This window comes from Epinephelus fuscoguttatus, linkage group LG8, assembly GCF_011397635.1.
Source record: "Epinephelus fuscoguttatus linkage group LG8, E.fuscoguttatus.final_Chr_v1".
Classification (NCBI taxonomy): Eukaryota; Metazoa; Chordata; class Actinopteri; order Perciformes; family Serranidae; genus Epinephelus; species Epinephelus fuscoguttatus.
Genome location: NC_064759.1, coordinates 15,659,313 through 15,678,751, shown reverse-complemented (window position 1 = coordinate 15,678,751; position 19,439 = coordinate 15,659,313). Strand labels below are relative to the sequence as shown.

Below are 19,439 nucleotides of genomic sequence, written 5' to 3'. Positions count from 1 at the left end.
CACCCAACCCTTCGCACATCTCTTAGTGTCAAGCCTCTGGAGGTTTCTTCAGCGTGCAGAGGCCGGTGAGTGACGCAGCTCAAAATGAGACAGACAGCCGCAGAGTTCTTATTAAAACCAGAAGAGGGTTTATTAAAAGACGGCTTGATTCTATGTCATCAGATATGTCATCAGGCTACTTTAGTTTGGTACCAAGTACTGACATCTTTAAAAAAAAAAAAAAATATACAAAAAGATTAAAATGTAAAAACATGTAAAAATGCAACGCATCATTTCAGACAAAAGATTAAAGGAAGAAACACAGAAAAAAAGACAAAACAACAGAAGACATCAGTTTCTGAGGCGAGCTCGTCGGGATGAGCGGGCGATGGGTGTCGTCACTTTCGGGGTCTCACTCTCAGCCATTACAGCATCTGATGAGAAAATAAATGAAGGTTAGAAGTCGAGCAAGTGATGGGCTGTTGTTGCAGACGAGCTGTAGGATAATTACTGTCAAAAAAGCCACGGATAAAACTTGTCCAGGAAAGTGTTTATTTCAGTGAATTAGTGGTAGTACGATACACTGGTACTGATGACAGAAAGTGCTACTAAAAATTAAATAATAATAATATAAAGTCATAATACACATATGGTAATATGTGTAAATAATCCAGCGCCTCTTAAATAATTTCAATTTCTTTCCGTTTTCACTTTGTCTTCTTCCCCACCACCACCTGGGTGCCTTTTCATTATTCATCAAGTGTAATTGCTCTTTTTGTACAGTTATGGCTACAGACCTTCTCTCCACGTCACTACACTCACATTTTAAGTGTAATTTCTTTTATGCTTTCCCAATGCCAGTAGACCTGACCCATGAACATGGCTCTACAGACAGTAGACAAGTATGTCTTTTATATTAAAAAAAAAAAATGGAAAGGTTTTAGTGGTCACTTCTTCTTTTTTTTTTAAAATCAGTTTATTTGCTTTCTATCTCAAACTCGATGCTGACTAACTGCATGATTTTCGAGTGCTGCTTGGACGGCATGGTGCTGCAAAAGGGGCGAAAATTAGCATGTCCACCTGAGTGTCATGTTTCCATCACTGCCAATCGGAGCTAGAGCCAATAAATACACCCAACAACTGCAAGTACCTGTCCTGGAAGTGAATGCTGATTGTAACCTTTCCCCACTAATGACAAAAGCCAGATGATAGTGGGTTTGCTGTCCTGTGGGAAAGGAGTGACAGAAAATCTTATGCTGTGTAAACACTTCAAAAATGTACCATGTACTCGCCACTTGCTAATCACATGTTGACATTATATTAATTCCTAATTTGTAGATTGATTTAATCCTTTCAAGTTGTTTGCTATCAAATCCATTAGAGATTATCTCCAGATCTTGGATTAGTGCTGCTGCAATGCACCGCTTACTTTTAAGAGCAAAAGTCCTAAATCCTCTTAGACAGACACCTGGTGTGGTTCAGCCCAGTGCTCCCAACATTCTGAACCTCATATTGATCCAAAATTAATTCACTGACTTGTGCCAAATATCAGTTCTATAAATAACACCAATAGTTGAAATGACTAGTTGAGGAAGGAGATTAGAAAAAAGTATCCAGTATCTATTTAGATAATTCATTATTTGTTTAGTAATTTTCAAGTAAAAAAATTACATACATTTCCTCGTTCCTGCATCTAAAATGTGAGCTTATGTGGCTTTTATTTGTTTAGCATGACAGTTAGCGAAGTGGCTTTGGGTTTTGGACAGCTGGTTAGACAAAATATTTGACGACGTCACCTTGGCCCTTAAAAATTGTGACAGGTACTACTTTCTTACATTTTATAGACCAAACAAAAACACAAGAAGCATCATCATTTTAATAAATAAAATATAGTTATGGTGGGTAATTGCAGGCCTAAATAAATGTAATTTATATATTATGTAAATATATGTTGCTAAAGATACACATTAAAAGGAGAATCATGTTTATTTCCAAATAAAAGCTAATTTACTGTAATTCAAAAAAAAAAAAAAAAAAGAGAATATAAGTTGATGGGCAGAAGAATCCTTAAAAGTAATTTTCACTTTAAAAAGGTGGCTACACTTACCCTCTTCATCCTCCTCTTCATCACTACTGAAGGTAATCACAGGTTTCTTGGACTTGCGAGATTTCTGAGGCGTAACGAAACTGTCATCGCCGCAGCTGGAAACAGAGGGCTTTGCTTGACCTGCAACAAACACAGAACAAATTTATTTTTTTTTGGTCACACACAAAAATAACAACAAATAATATTATTAATAACAATGATAATAAAAAACTAATAATAATATAAAATACAGGTCAAATTCTGATTGCAAAAAAACAGCAACACTCTCTCACAGACACATTAATGCTACACCATCACAGCTCATCTCTGCACGCCATAGTCTGTTGACATTTGTCCGTTGCGCAACACTACATCATGTTTCATTGCTCTGATTGGCTGTAGGTCTATCCAACTGTGTCCGGAGGCATTGTGTTCTACAATTCTCGTTAATGTCCCTTGGAAATGTAAAGCTAACCTGGAGCTTCCATACAAACTTGCATTTGTATTTTGATCAGGCAACATCGGCCTTACAACAGGACCCTTTAAAGAGAAATCCTACAACACTGACCTCTTTTTGATCTCGTTCGACCTCTGGTGGGCAGAGGTGTGTGCGTGACTGCCTTCTCAGAGGGTCCTCCTTCTTTTTGGTTCTCCTCATCCATCTCAGGACTTTCCACGTTCTCCAGCCCCCGTGTGTGAACTGCAGTCAGCCGCTTCTCAAACTCATCTATCTGGGCCTGGGGAACAAATGAACATCAGTAAGCACAAAATTTAAATCAAAATTTAAAGAAAACATCTACTTGGAAATTGGGATGTGTACAACACCTTGAACTGGGCTTTGGCCCCGCGGCGGAGCTTGGCCATGATGGAGAGCAGAGGTTGGTAGACTCCAGGCTCCGTTAACTTGTCGCTGTAACACTCCCAGCATTCCTGCAGCCTCTTGAAACCGCGCTCACACATGGACAGCAGAGACAGAGACATGGCCAAGTCACACCACTGACGCTCCGTCCTAAGAGGTAGAATGAGAGTCATCAGGATTAAAGACCAAACCTAATTAGAAACTATGTGAAATGCATAGAAATGCTCGATCCTCAACATAAAAACTCATTTCTCATGAATATAGCTTTGCCCTGGCATTTGGACCAAATCTCATTTTCCAGCAACCTCTTATATCTAAATTCACTTTGCCATTGTGTAATGTAAAATGTCCTTCCTTTGAGCCGGGGGAATGGATAAAGCATGAGTCAGAGGCAGACTGAGGCCCGGCCGGGCCAATTGTTCTGTCTACATTCCCCAACTATACAGGAAGACAGTTTCCATAACAAAATGAGTGAATAAGATGTGTAGGTGAACTGTAGAGGCAAGATTAGTTTGTTTGTGTAACATCTTTGAACAAGGGAAATATTAGTGCCGCTTGCTTTATAAACAGTCCAAGTATTGGTAAATGGATAAAAGAACTGCCTGCATGTGTATCCTTAGGGAAAAAAAAGAAAAAAGAAAAACATTATTTTTATCAATTATATTGAACATAGAGACTTGAAAATCTACTGGGTCAGCGGAGTGAATTTGGAGAGCCTTTTATGCCTTGCTTAATGTTGACTGCATGGTGGGATGTTGTTGAGGTAACTACAGTAGACATTTTTTTAAAATACATATTTGAATTTTATTTATTATTTATTTTGTAATGTGTTTTTCTTAGGACTGAGCCTGACTCATATGAATATTCAACTATTAGTTCCCCCCCCCCCATACAGAGTTTGAGAGTTTGAACAGGGTTCAGCAGACATTTAGCGCAACAGTGACACTAATGTAATTTAGTAAAAAAGCTAACTATGCAAACCACGGATCGGAAATGTCCAACATTTTTTGTCGTTGATATCAAACAAAAGCCAAAGATTACCTCGGTGCTTGACCAGGCAAAATCTCTTCCTCCCGATGTGAAAGCAGGGAGCGCTCCTTCTACAGCTAAATCTGGGGACCAATACGTCCCCAGAAGTACACTGCACACTGACTGACAAAGAATTAAACGAAACAAAACATGCTGGACTCTCAGTCGACAATGGGCTCACAGACTGATGATCTGAATTTCTGACTTACAGGGGGCAGCCCTACTCTTTATTTTATTTGTCTTGTGTATGTTTGTGTAATGATAGTAATAGTTATGTATTATTTATGGTTCTTGACAATTTTATTAAGTGTAATAAGAAGATAATGACAAACAAATAAGATAGAAAGTAAGCTTAAATAAAATCAAACATTAAAACACAGTGCAGTGTAAAGTATGAATAAAAAGTCCCAAGTTTTTAACCTACTGAAATGCAGTGGCAAACAGATGCTTTAAGAACCAATTTAAAAGAAAAGAGCTGTAACAGATCTCAAGTTGGGAGTTTGTCCTGGTTATGTGGTGCATAAGAACAGAACGCTGCTTCTCTGTGTATAGTCTTGACTCTGGGTACAGTAAGAAGACCTGTCCCCTGATGATCTGAGAGGTTTGGACGGTTCATATTGGAGCAATAGATCAGAAATATATTCTGGACCTAAAACATTCAGTACTTTATAAACCAAAAGCTACATTTTAAAATACAGTCTTTGACAAAAGCCAGTGTAATGGTCTGAAAATTGAAGAGATGTGCAGCTATGTGATAGTAAAGACAGCACAGTAGTTGAGTCTACTGAAGCTAATCACATGTAGAAGTTTCTTAAACAAAAGTCTGTAAATTCTTGGTGTCATGTTAAGGTGACGTAAGGCTAATTTTTGTTATCATCTTAATGTGGATGTTAACATTTAAGTGACAAGACCAAGATTTCTGGCCTGCAGCTCAAAACAAAGAATTCAATGGAGGAGCGACATGTTCAAAAGAAGCACCAGAAAGAATTATAAGAAACTAAGTGTCACCTCCACCTCTTTTCTTACGCTCTCTAGCTTTGCTCATAAAAAGACTTGTCATGCACTGACTCAATAAGAGCTGCTGCACTGTCGTCTCAGTCCAGCCAAGTTTCAGTTCATAATAATTGTGCTTGAATCGTCGATTAAAAATAATTTGCCTGCCAAAGACCTGATGTTTAATAAAGCCAAATTCAGTCTGTAAAAAGCACTCTTTTCCAATTAAATGGTTGGGTTTTTTTGTGACTGAGGGCTGAAGACGGACTGCGGGTGACAAGGAATTCATATCAAATTTTATACATTTGCATAATTATTTGAGTGCATCGTGCACGAGTACTGCTACTACTGATCAAAACACGACCGGGAACATGAAGAGCAATAGCGAGGGCCCTTGCACGCGGCAGAAGGTCCATACTGAACACGAAAAAGAGGCACACTGGGCAAAGTACAAGTGGGGCAAGGACTCATTTCTGAGTACCTCTCGCTTTAATTTCAATCTTTCTTCAAGCATTTAAAACACCCACTAATTACCCACGCGTCAACCCCTCCATCTTGCACAGATGCTTGAAATGAGCAGGTAAACATTAAAAACAAGATGCAGGTCAAAGGTGTGAGGATGAGAAAGAAGGAGGTGAAGTGGAGATTTACTCACTTGGCAGTCCTGAAGCGCTGACACAGTTTCTCCACCAGAGACTCGGTCTGCCTCTCCTTGGTAATGTAGGAGAATAGCTGTCTGAAAACACACAAACACACAATACAGCATCTAAACAAAGCTCTCAAAATAGCAAAGCTGTCAACGTTTCCATCGAAAGCTCCTTAAACAAGTCACGATTTTTTCCCTGGGCCTGCCGAGTCCTGCTCAGTGTGGACGAATCCTCAGTAGACGAGGGCTGCAAATGACACTTAAGACACATACTGAAGAGCCGTGACACTCACTTCATGATGGTGTTGAAGTCCTCAGAGGTCATGCCTCTCTCTGGGTCAGACAGGCGGCTGATGATATCTGGGAGCAGGTTGTAGATCGCATTGTCCTGATGGGTAACACCAAGAGTTAAAAACCCTCCCAATTATTCAGGCTCCATTAAGGGCTCTGGATATGTGTGTGTGTGCGTGTGTGTGTACCTTGGAGGCTAGCTCATTGAAGAAGTTCAGGGCCAGGCTTGTGATGTGAGGTTCTGGGTCAATTAGCAGCACAGCCACCTCGCTAACTTGACCTTTGACCTTGAGCACATCCTTAAGCACCAACTGAGTTAGAACTGTCACAGCTGTCTGCCTCACTGAAGGAACCTCGTCGCTGAGCCTAGAGGAGGAGACGACGTAAATTACTGGCTGATTAATGTCAGATCTCTTCAGGCTAACCTGATGATGAGACGAGAACTATTTCCTCACTCAGTTTCTTACTATGAGTGACAGCGTCCTTCATGAACAGGTTTTTTGTTGTCAAACTCAAACTTTGATTCTTGCTTTTGTATACTGTGTGCGCTATATCTAACCATACTATACCATCATACATTTGATATTCTGTTATACTGCTGTACTATAGTATATTATTACTACTATTACATGGCACCTTAGACTATATCTTATACTTCATATTATAATTATGTTAGACTATCTTACTACATCATATACTAGATTATATTTTGCTGTATTAATACAGACAACATGAAATATCACAACTTAATCACAGGATATACTATTCTGGTGTTTGCTGTTTAAATGTTAACTTGACTTGCTGCTCTTCACTTACTGATATTAATCATACTGTGTCACTTTACCTTGTAACTTTAGGCCCCCTTTTACACCCAGCTAAAATCAGGGCAATGTGCAGCACAACGGTTGTCATCATGTTCACAGCCAGTGCTGTCGTTGCGTAAGTAACAAATGTATTTGTGCCCATCTGTTTGCCCATGGGTGAATAGGTCTAAAAATGAGGTGCAGTCAGGCACACTGGTGGCGATTACATTTTTTGAGGCACCAGAATGCAACTGCACCCCTGACCGACAAAAACCTGGTCTAAAGTCAGTCTGGTGCCATATCATTGCACTATTTAAAGGGTGCATCATACATAGGTGGGCTCACAACGTGCATGCACAAACAGTGATACTAGGATGGGTCGCAAATGGATGAAATAATACACAAATGATAAAGAAAATATTAATTATATTCTCTAAAATGTGAATATAACAGAGCTGTGGAGTTGTTGCACCGACTCCCCATTAAGAGACATGCTGTGCGCATTTACGCACGAGAAGCAGCATGACACCACTGATGATTTTAGAAGCTAAAAGTTTAATTCAGTTTCTTCTGTCAAGTTCATAACTACACTTTTAAGTTTGGTATTTAAATGTCCCATGATATTTGCTGCAGTGACTTTACTGCTCTCGTTGGATTATACTCGGTAGAAAACAGCTTGAGTCTCTTATTTGCTGCATCTGCTGTGTAAAATAGCAGTGCGCCATGTGCAGGCGCACCTGGCTTTTAAATGGAGTAGGAGTTGACTTTTTGATCGGTTGAATTCATGTTGTGTCCAAATACACCAATGATCAACTAAGGGACTAAATACAACCCCTTTGCCATTTGTGCCTCTCTTTGTGTTCAGACTATACACCATTTAATTTGCACAAGAGGAGTTGGACACGCCCTGGATGCACTTGTGCCCTCACTTTAGATCATGCACTATACATCGTTTAAATAGGGCCCTTAGTTTTTAATTCCATTTGTATAGTTCACACTTTTAGTTCTAGTCTTATACTAGTATACCTTTATTTATACTGCATATTATATTTACTAGTCCATACCCAATGAGTGCACAGTTGCCCACGTACAGTTTCACATGGTGATTAATAGTCAGATGAACCCATTAAGAAGAGCAATGTATTCAGACAGAGTTTTTGTGAATTTGATAGTACGATTGCTTTATTGAAAGTACAGTAGTACCATTGCCAATAGGGGGATAGTTAGTGGGCTAAAACCATACATTAGTAGTTGAGGTAGCACGTTGAAAGGCAGACAGTTAAAGTCATTGTCCTATAGAAGTTCAGTTTTAGTAAGTTTTCCAACTTTTGCCAATTGGGAACTTTAGATATTGGTTCCTAGATTATGTTCACCGAGTTTCATGCAAATCGGTCAAACTTCCTAGAAAGAGGTCGATTTTAAGTGTTCTTCAAAAAAATTCAAAGCAGAAAATCTGTGTAACCGGAAGTTATGGGTTCTTGAGGCAAATTTGTTCCTCATGAGGAGAGACATCTCTGTGCAAAGCTTCATGTCTCTATAACATACGGGCCATGAGATATGCCCATTCAAAGTTTGCAATTTCAATCGGTTGCTATAGTGCCCCCCTTTGGCCAACTGATGTAATATTGCTTCATTCCTATCCTCCCATGACCCTCTACCACTGTGCCAAATTTCACATGGATTGACCAAGTCAGTGAGGAGAAGACGTGGAACAGGCACACACAGACAGTTTTTGTCATTATATAGTACGATTCTTACTTATTTTTTGCTTCTCTATTTATCTGTACTTTGTACTGCTTGTGCTGCTGCAATGCCTTAATTTCCTTCCTGGGGGTCACTAAAATCACCACCAAAATCACCACATTTCATCATGAGAAAAATGTGAATATGAGTGCCGAATTTCATGTCAATCTACCCAATTGTTGTTGAGACACTTCACTCCAAACCACACATTTTAACCTGTATGTTAGATACAGACAGGAGTATATTAGATACAAAGCCTTAGGACACACCCTCTGGCAAACATGAACATCTGCTCAAAGTTTTCCAATCCATTTAGTGGATGTTGACATATTAGAATGGTTAAGTGAAATTTTTGACCTGCTGGTGACACTAAAGGGAATATCAGGAGATCACCAAAGTCGGTATGTTTCAGCCTCTGGGCACCATGAATGTCTGTAATAGTAAACCATTCAATTGTTGTCAAGATATTTTAATCTGAACCAAAGTGGTGGACCATCATTGCCAGTCCTGGAGCCACGCTGCCAGCGTAACTAAAAACGTGGGTGGAGGTAAAAACATTCATGCCACATGTACATTTGTTATTTCCCAGTCCAAGTCAATCAAGCTTTCTGTACAGACTAGGTTATTAGGCGGAGCGTTAGGGGAACCAAACGACTGTCACAGCCCCGGCTGAACACAATGGGATTGGACAGGCTGTGGCAGGGCAATCTGATGGCTTTCTGAGACCAATTTAGATTCACTCGCACCCAAAATCACAGAACAAAAGAAACTCATTAACCATTTCTCATTTATGCCAGAGAGCAGGACTCCTGGCAGACGATCAGAGACTTGTTCATGGCACATTCACATGCCAATGCAGGAGCTCACAACAGCTATGAACAGGGTAATTAATTCTTAATGCGCTTATCAGGAGGCTCCAGGGCAGCAGCCTACAGAACAGTGGAGGTGTTGGTGTGTGGGAGACAATTAGGGAATGCTATGAAATGCTTATCAGGTAGAAAACACAAGGAGGGCAATGAAGCATTATAAAAGAACAGAATGTTTTACACGTCCGAAACAAGTCGGCGTGAGCATAATCAACCATTATAATTAAAACCACACTTCATCAAACAGAGAAACTTCAGCTTCTAGGTTGGCTATTGGCAAACAGCAACTGTGTGCAGAAGAAACAGTTAAGTGTTTTTTAAATGAAAGCGTACCTACAAGCGTAAACCCTTGTGGAACCTTTGACTTCACCCGAAATTATTCCCTTCTGCTCACCCAGCCGCTCCGTATAATTACAACACACTAGTCATTGGTTCTAGTCACAATCTGTTACACACTAGTAATTAAGCTGTTCGTTGTCTAAAAAGTGCCCTTGTTTGAGGCGGTCCAAGGCTCCACCCCAGTTCATGTGTGGGGGCGGGTTTATCCACTGGCCATTAAGCCCTAGCCAGTTCCCATGGCAACCGCAAAGGTCAGGACACAAAGCAGATATCAGAGTTTGCGAACAAAGATCAACCCAAAGTTAAAAAGTCGTGATGGAAAAAGAGTAAACTTTTCCCATCATGTGGCTCAGTGGAGCATTGTGACAGCAGCAACACTCCAGCGGCAGAGAGGAACAACACACTGAGATGTGGTGGTGGGATCCGGATGAAGTGTACAAGCTGAGGGGGGATGTTGGCTGAGATGGAACGTCATTTACAGTACACCCACTCAACTGAGCCATCAGGCGTAGGTTATCCTCGTAATGTTGGGCGGAAAAAAAAAACAAAACAGATCTACGGATATTGTGATAATGTGCATCTAATTGGAAGAGAGTCAGTTAGCGTGGGGGTGATGATGGGCATGAGCTGCTGCTGTGACAAACTCATTTTATTCTACTGTGCTGGTTTAATTGAACACACATCATTTCATTACCTGGCATAGAGGTTCTGTGTCCAGGGCTCCAAGATATTTGGGAAACGGACGGTGAGGTCTCCCAGGGCTATTATGGCATTTGCCCTGACCACAGGAAGAGTGGAGCGCTCCAGCACCGTGAACATGAGACGGATGTTTTCTACACACACAGATGGGCTGATGTAACAGATAAAGAAAACACAGCATTAAAACTTATCCCAATAAAAATGACATTTTCCTGATGATTGGTCAAATATGTAGGGTTGCAACTAATTAATATTTTCAACAATCTGTTGCTTAGTTTATCAATCAAGTCATTTATTAGTTGGTCTTTAAAGTCCCGGAAATTAGGGCGTCTTTAGCTTCTGTACTGTGATGTATTTTCCAGTAAAACAGACTATGTAAGTGGTGCACAATTAAGAGTGATTCAAATCAAATCCGTTACAGATGACTGACCCATCAAAAGGTGGGCGGGCTTAGAGTTTAGCGCAATAGAGAGCTCCAGCAGAGTCTGCTGCTGGGCAGACTGTTGGCTCCACACGCACTCCCTTGCGTGAGATGAATGAATAGGACTTCTGTCACATTGTTTTGGACATGAGGTTTGCCCACTGATATCAAAATACACATCTCTTCCTATCTCTGTACATATTGCTCTGTTAGCTTCTGCAGCCCACAAACAGTGAAGCGTGAATTTATATGACCGATGTGGCTAGCTATTCGACCAAAGTCTCATTTGATTGGATAAACTTTTGTTAATACCCCTGAGTGCAGAGTAAGTTATCAAGCATTTGAAACAAATTTAAAGAAAGAGGAAAAAGCAGGGAGTTTGATGTAAAAACTGTTACTGATTTCTGACATACATTTGCCAAATAATGAGATACATGATCAGTTGACACAGGACTAAAACCAGGAAAATGTATTTTTGTCAGACAACAGTAACTAATTTCTCGTCACACATTCGAATGGTTGTACTAGCGCGAACAACAGCACAGGACAGATAATATGTTTAATAGAGAAGACTTAAGATGCCAGCATTTTGGGTTTATCAAATTGGTTGCACATAAAATCTGATTAATCAACTAATCAAGTAATCATTTCAGATCTACATTTCACAGTTCATTTGATACGCCTTGCTAAAACCAATGCAATCTAATGCCTCTTCCCAACATACAGAAAGCAAGTGAACTCCTGGTGGGTGGAGTGCGAAAAGCTATCCAGATTTACTATGAGAGATGTCACATTGCAAGAAGATGAGGACTTTTCCGGAGTTGTAATTTCTCCTTCTGGAAATGAGTGTTGATGTTATTTATTCATGACTAATGTCATTTTCTCAAGTTTTAATCATTTCATCAACTAGAATGATGAATGTTTGTGTGTTTTGTGTTGTTTTGTCTTGCTCATTGTGTTCTTCTAAATGTTTTTCATCCTCAAGTCTCTTAATGTTGATGAGACTGCCCTATTTAATAAAATTAAATAAATTCGTACACTGGATTATACAAGGTGTGCTGCTTCGCAACCTTGTAAATGAGTCTCTCTCCACCATGTTGACTGCTGACTAGAGGAAAATGAAACAGTAAGGACATGTTGGTTTTGACCAATGAAAATGGGTTGGAGATGAAGCAAGTGTGCAAAACTTCATTGGGACAAACCTGAAACAATCTGATGTTTGCGTGTTCATATCACAAATAGTTTGGATGTAGTGTAACACAACAGTCCTAAAATAATTACCTCTGTCATGAAGGTGATAATGTCCATGTGAACTGTATTGCCTTGTACAGAGAACAGTTTGGTTTTTTTTAGCCTTACCTCATTGATATAAATATATAAAGAACACAGGAATAAGCAGTGTTTTTACCTTATCATCATGTACTGAGAGAGTGCCAGACATGCAGCAGTGGTGAGCTGCGGGTGGGAGTAGTGTCCTGGGGAGCTGCAGACTTTCACCAGCAGGGGAAGGAACGCACACAGCAGGTTCTCCTCTAAATAGACAGAAGAGAGGAGGGTGAGGGAAGAGGTTTAAGAAATATATGAAAACATATTATTAAAAATATATAAATGTATACATGTTAACAACTGAATGTAGAGGATGGTATAAAGGGGGTATAGAGGTTTTCATTACCAGCCAGTAATTCAGTCTCGCAGATCTTTCGGATGAGTTCAGCCTCTGTATCTTCAGCAGAGGCACCAATCAACCCCAGCTCCTCCTCCATGGCACTCTCATTAGCCGACTGCTGTTGGAAAAACTGAAAAGCTTTAAAAAACAGCCACTTCTCTCTCTGTAACATATTACTAGATATCGTGGGAGCTCTTTGACTTGTAGTGTTTTCTACTGATGATGCAGTCGGACTACATTTCTATGCCCATTAACTTCTCTGTGCTTCTCACTACAGCACACGAGTAAATTTCATCTGGCAAATTTCAGTCTGACTGCAACTGTAAGTCTTATCGTGACAAATAATAGTACTTAAAGGGTGCAGTGGGTAGAATTCAGCATGGTGAGGTTGCAAATTGCAACTTTAATACCTCTCCTTTTCCAAGAACCTACAGTGGCCTGCAAGTCAATATTAAAATGCAGAAGGCCCTCCCTAGAGCCAGTGATTGGTTTGTCTGTTTGGGGGTACAAGAGATAGATTGCGGTGCAACATGGCAGGCTCTGTGGAAAAGGACCTGCTCCCTTTGCAATTATAAAGGGCTCATTCTAAGATAATTAAAACACAACAATTTCTATACGATTCCTTTACACTGGGGAAGACATAATTTCGGTAAAACTTCAAATAATAATCTGGGCTGTTATTTAATTTTTAATTTAATTTAATTTAATTTTATATACTTTATAATTCAATTTTTTCCACTCTGTTGTCAATGACACACAGGTCCGAACACACACATGCACAAACAGGACCTATACATGCACTAAGTGGAGAGATTCAGAGTGGGGCTGCCCATGACAGGCGCTCAGAGCGGTTGGGGGGTTCGCTGCAGTGCCCAGGGGGTGAACTGGCACCTCTCCAGCTACCAGTCCACGCTCCATATTTTGGTCCGGATGGGGACTTGAGCCCTTGAACCTTGAACCCTCCGGTTCCAAACCCAGGTTCCTATGGACTGAGCTACTGCCGCCCCATTTGCTACGGTCACTGAACTCAACTGGTGTACATTTGGGACTGGCATCTATATCCGTCTAGCCTTTAATTCCTCTCACACGAAACTTTTGCTAAGCAGAGATGGAAAAAAACTATCAGATTGTATTTTTTTTTAGATTATTTTTGGGGCTTTTTTTTGCCTCTAATGGACAGGACAGTGTGAAATAGGGAGAGAGAGTGTGGGGGGACAACACGCAGCAAAGGGTTGCAAGCCGGAGTCAATCTTGCGATCGCTGCAGCGAGGCATCACCTCTGTATATGCGGGCGGCACTATCCACAAAGCTACCAACGCCCCTAGATTGTCTTTTAAACCAGTATGAATGCTACAAGTATAAAAATTAGGCTCTCGGATAACATATCGGTCATAGTTTGACTTTATGGCCACTTCAGAGATAGAGACCACCAAGTTTGGTCTCTCTTGTTTACCATGCTGGTAAATCTGAATTAATTCCTTCAGATTCAGACACTTTGGTGCTAATGTTTTCCATAAAATCAACTGAAGATTGAACTGCGAAGAATGTGTATTAAAAATAGTTTAAACATTTATATCTGTATGCCCAGTCTGACGGTAGCTGATGACCCAGTGGGCTGCGAGACATTTTATATGGGTGACCCAGTTGCTAATCAGGTAGAGTCCTTCCTGCAGCAGCCTGGCTTTAAGTACAGCCCAGGCCCTTTGTCATGTCATCCCCTTTCTCTCCCCTGCCTGTATCCATCTCAGAATTAAATTAAAGCAAAATGGCTATGTGCATCTAAAGAACTTGCATTAAAAATTGGCAGAAAAACTGCTTCTCAGCGTCAATGCATCCAAACTCAGCGTTTCATTGAAACCTGGGTTTATTTGTCAAAACATGTAGCCACACCTGAATAACAAAAGAGACTCTACATGGAAATTGGCTTTTAATTGGAGTTTTTGAAGTTTTATGGTGTGAATAGATCCTTCTACATCCTACAAAGTGCTCCTTGAGGTGGTTCAGTATGAAACACTGCCAGAAGTCTTGAAATCTGGCTACAAAAGATTAATGGTGACATGTTTTCACAAGAGAGAGAAAAGGTTATTAAAACATCCATGGAAAGTCTTTTCAAGTCATTCCTGTGGTATTTTGCATGTATAATCACTAACAATCTCTCGTCCTGGCAGGTTATACAATGAGGTAGTGACATTACAGGTTCTATGCCTCTTTGTCTCTCCCGTTATTCTCAGAGAAAAATGTGAAATAAATTTAAATAATTAACAAAAATGAAAAACTTCTAGTGCTAATTAAGGAGACATTAATCTTCCTGTTCCCTGATGGGCTGAACAATTATGAGCCATCACTCAACTCGTCAAGCTGTCCTGCTGAGACTCAGTCTGATTGTCAAAACAATTTTCACTACACAGGGGGCTGTTGTGGCTTCAACGAAACACTAAAGTATCTGCAGAGGTACAAAAAAACCCCTAACTGCAGTAACTATAGTATGAACAGAAACAGGGCTGCAACTGGTGATTATTTTCTTAATTAACACATTGTTTTGTCTATAAATGCCATTAAATAGTAAAAAGCAGCCATCAAAATTCTGCAGAGCCTAGGGCGACATATTCAAATTGTTTTTGTCCAACCAACAGTCTAAAACCAAAGACTTTATCAACAATCATACAGAGGAGCAGCAAATCCCTGTAGGCTGAAACATCAGATATTTGGGCATTTTTGCTAGAAACTGACTCAAACAGTTAATCAATTAAGTGTTGTTCAATTACATAATTAACTACTAGTTTTGGCTCCACGCTGGATGCTGTTCTTCAGGTGACAGTCAAATAGTTATTTTCAGAATTGATCAAATCCAAATTCACATGGATCAACATACACTAGACTGAAAAATAAAAACCTGAAATGAATTTGTGAACAATCACAATTTCATCTCCTCTTGTTCAGGGCATAGTTCTTGATTGTTTTTGTACACAGCATGTACAGGTGTTGTATTCAGGTTAAGTGTTATATACAGCCTCATTACCTTAGCTTTGCTGGATGGGCCCTTTTCCTTCTCCTCCCTCTCCTCGTTCTCTCCTCTCCTCCTCCGCAGCTCAGCGCTCACACTGCGCTCAAGGTGAGACACCTGCCAGAAAGCCACGCAGCCACACAGAGCCAACAGCTGGGCCAGACACATACAGTTCACTGCAGGAGAGGAAGACACATGTGATTAAGAGCATGCTGGACAGGTTACACTGTGTCAGTGTACACAGTGAAACAACAGGGACTCACCTTGTTCACCTTGCTCACTGGACTCTTGAGATCCATCTTGCATTTGGCCAGCGTCCCTGTTGAGGTCGCCACCTTCTGCAATCTGATCTGATAAGAGGCGAGCGCTGCGCTGGAGCAGCCGGGAGCACAGCTGGTCAGGAGATTCAGCCAGGAAGTAGATGAGACGGACGGACTGTTCCATGAAGCTCTGCCAGTACGGGTCTTCCATCACCACACCTGGAGACAGAGAGCAGTCAGACGGCGAAACTAAGAGTGGTGAAGGCTAAGACAAACATAATATAATAATAAGGGTGCCTTTGTCTGCATTTACCTTCAGCGATGGCCTGTGTGAGGCAGGTGAAGAGCTGATGGTCTTGGGGCAGTCTGAATGGAGCACCTTTAGATTGCTGGTGGAAATAATGCAGTGCATTAAATTAATACATGTTATTCCTCTAAATGTTTATAGGGAAAATATCTACCACAAGACAGTTCTTCATGCCCCAAAGGGTATAAATAAACAATAATAATGCAATAAACACAAACCTAATGTGAGATAAATGTAGCTGGAAATAAGGAGTTTGACAGCTGTTTGTTTTGCCAACATATATATAGGCTGAATATTTCCAACAGCTGACAGTGAGTGTGAACATGTGGGCTATTTGATATTAATTGGTTAATCATTTTCAACTCTAGGAAACCTTCCTTAACACAGTAAAAATATTTTATGTAACCCTTGGCTTGTGGTTTGTTGACACTGGCTTCATCTCCCTGTTGTGTAGGAAGTAGACACCACTGATGTGTGTATACAAATAGTGGCAAAAACCTTTTTTTTCCTTTTTTTGTCTAAGATATTTAAGTGGTTACCCTCCCCCTCGCCACAAACTGAACAAACTTGCATATCTAATACACAAAATAGGGAAATATTCATTGTTTTATATTTGATATGGGATATGCATAAATAAATAAATATTCCCTTTCTTGCCATAAAGTCATTACTTACAGTTTGACCAGAGAGAGGTCCAACTCCCCATTAAAGGAATATGCATTACACATGCATTTGAACTAAAACTTCATTATATAAAGCTGAACCGAAACTTATTTGTTCTCCCTTCATAGCCAAACTATAATAACATGGGCTATAGTCTGTATTTGTCATTACAAATGGGAAACCAGAAGACTGACAGGACGGATTCAAGACACTAGTCAAGGACATTATCAACACAACCTGATGTTGTAGGAACAAAGGATATTTACAGTGTGCCAGAGAAAAAAAAAAAAAAAAAAAAAAGTAGTTGTTTGTTTGCTTGCTTTTCTCATTTCCATTTCTCTTCTTGCACACTGAGCTGAACCGCCAGTCAGAGGGATTTCGCTCACCGATGGACTACACTGGCTCCAACTCAACATGCTGGACTGGCCAAAGAATAGTAGACAAAGGCTGACTAGTGGCAGTGGTGTGAGATACACTCAAAATCTAGGGCAACAGATGCTCACCAATGGCCCGACATTGACCATTGGCCAACAGTTTGGTGTGTCAGGGCCTTTAGACCTCTAACACTCCAATGACAAAAATCAAAACAGATGTCACAGGGATTTGAGATTAGCAACACTGCACAGACAAAAGGCATATGAAAATCCATTGTATGTAATCATGTTTACAGCTGGGGTTATTGGAAACCCCAAACTGAAATATGTCAGTTTTTGTAGAGGACTTCTGAAATACTTCATTGGCTTGAAATTCTGTTTATGAGCAATTCAAATAAATTTGGGTAATACATCAAGTATGAAACTGTGAGTGTTGAGTATGCTTTAAAGCCATTAAAGAGGGCTTGAACATTTCACTTAAAACTCTACTTATAGATAAGATTTTTGGCCTGCTGACTCAATTAACAGACTCAAGTCAACGTGGCCCTCTGGTCATCAAGAGCTGCTCCAAAGTCAATCATGCTTTATGTCTTCTTACCCTGACGTGGTCTGTGATGCTGCAGATGGTGATAACGGTGTCTCTTGCCAGAAGAAAGTCTTCAGTCACTTTTTCCCCCAGAGCCACGGAACAAAGAGTATCCAGATTACTGAGTACCACCTCCCTCTCTGCCCTGTTGGATTCAAACAAACACAAAACAGACATTTTTACAAAGACGCATCAAGTATAGATTTTATATTCCCAAATGTTCATGTGATTATGCAAAGTGAGGTAATAACATCTCTGACCTACATCACCCCAACTGTTGTGTGCTGGCCTTGCCAGAGCTAGGCTGCTGCCCAGATAATGCGTGTAGGAGGACGGGTTAGGAGAAGCACATAAGATTTAATAGGTTATGAATGCTGCCGGCTGGATGAAGAGAGGCAGCAGTGTGGGTGGACTGCAGATAGTCTCTTAACTCGCTTGCTCTTCCCTACAGCAGTGGCAGTCTTTGAGGTAGATTGAGGGGGAACACTAAAAAAAAATATATCTATATTCAGTGAAATGCACTGGCAAGGAGCCTAGTAATATAGTCGTGACTTCGATTACAATGAAGAGGAGCCGAGGCTGAGCCTGTGTTCTGACTAATGAGAGGATTTGCTGAATGTCAAGTAGCTGAGGCAGGACCAAAATGTAAAAGGAAGCGCCTCTATGCAGTGAGTAATATCGCAGATTTTACATAATTTTTTGGAAAAACTGTTTAGTCAACTCAACTAGCCACAAAACTATAACAATGATTTTTTTCTGCCTTTGGATGACACAGAGCCCTTTAATACACAGCACGGAGGTTTATTCTGAGCGCACACAGATTCGACTTGAGCCTTTTTCGATCCAGATACGAACAGCATTTTCATACAGGTGTAAACCGGATTAAAGAAGGGTTGCAGCTGTACGATTTTGCCAAGATTATCTCAGCTGTTACTTCTTTCATTGGCAATTAGTAATAGTTAATCAGAATCATCAAAATCTCTTTTAGGTCTGTCCCAAATATCATTTTTTTAGACAGTGTAGCTTCAGTGGAAATATCCGCAAGTAGTTGAAGCTTTGAGTGGGCTGGGGAGAAACAAGGACATAAGTTGAACTTTTTTGCCGACTGGTGATTTGCCAAGCTTGTTGTAGGTTTGTTCCAGTTTCCTTTAGCGTATCTGGAACTCGATTGTTTGGGGGTCAAGTTTTGAAACCATTCCAGACACTGGACAGTAGCACATGTGGTCAAACGGTCCCAGTCTCAGTAGTGCTGGACTGCTGCTGACTGACATTAGGTGAGAGCGAGTCCGAGTCATAAAACTATCACTGAATTTAAATTTCCTTAGTCTGAGAGTAACTATTAATAGTAAAAATGTTGATTCATAATCATTTACTTTTAGATGCCACGTGACTGCAACTTCCACATAATTGGGATTACTGCAATTTCCACTTGACCGAACATATGAGCAAGTGAGTGCAAACTTAAACTGAGTTTATTCCCTCTCAGTTCAGCTGTGTAAACAGACTCAATAGAGTAACACTGTTTCTTTAAGAAGCAATGTATTTTCATACCCATGCAGCACAAATTATAATGGAAATATAATCAGATTTTACCATCACCCATATGTAAAAGCAATTAACATGTCATGAGAAAGGACTGCTCAGTACTGCTCTCATCAGTCAACACACCTCTCCCTCATCCATAGTAGACAAGTCATAAGGATGCAAAGCACATGCAACTGTAACAGCAACAGTTGTTTTGTTGCCTTCTACAAAATTAGATAATAAATACAGGCTGCAGAGCATCATGTCTAATCCTACACTTGCCATATTTGTTTTGACTGAC

At 40.3% G+C, this 19,439-nt stretch overlaps 1 protein-coding gene across 2 annotated transcripts in view; it reads right to left on the bottom strand.

Annotated features, from left to right (window-relative positions):
- Nucleotides 1–209: 209 nt before the first annotated feature.
- ncapd2 (non-SMC condensin I complex, subunit D2) overlaps nucleotides 210–19,439 on the bottom strand; it is a 33,322-nt gene continuing 14,092 nt past the window's right edge. The window contains exons 19-32 of one of the 2 annotated variants that reach the window (XM_049583569.1): nucleotides 17,627–17,759; nucleotides 15,998–16,073; nucleotides 15,688–15,903; nucleotides 15,440–15,600; nucleotides 12,427–12,538; nucleotides 12,163–12,286; nucleotides 10,329–10,484; nucleotides 6,072–6,249; nucleotides 5,886–5,980; nucleotides 5,602–5,682; nucleotides 2,891–3,074; nucleotides 2,634–2,802; nucleotides 2,087–2,206; nucleotides 210–413 (exon numbers count right to left, since the gene is read on the bottom strand). In XM_049583569.1, the coding sequence (XP_049439526.1) occupies nucleotides 331–413; nucleotides 2,087–2,206; nucleotides 2,634–2,802; nucleotides 2,891–3,074; nucleotides 5,602–5,682; nucleotides 5,886–5,980; nucleotides 6,072–6,249; nucleotides 10,329–10,484; nucleotides 12,163–12,286; nucleotides 12,427–12,538; nucleotides 15,440–15,600; nucleotides 15,688–15,903; nucleotides 15,998–16,073; nucleotides 17,627–17,759 (1,888 nt within the window). In that variant the 3' untranslated portion in view covers nucleotides 210–330. The remainder of the gene's footprint in view (nucleotides 414–2,086; nucleotides 2,207–2,633; nucleotides 2,803–2,890; nucleotides 3,075–5,601; nucleotides 5,683–5,885; nucleotides 5,981–6,071; nucleotides 6,250–10,328; nucleotides 10,485–12,162; nucleotides 12,287–12,426; nucleotides 12,539–15,439; nucleotides 15,601–15,687; nucleotides 15,904–15,997; nucleotides 16,074–17,626; nucleotides 17,760–19,439) is intronic. The other variant, XM_049583570.1, reaches the window with a different exon arrangement.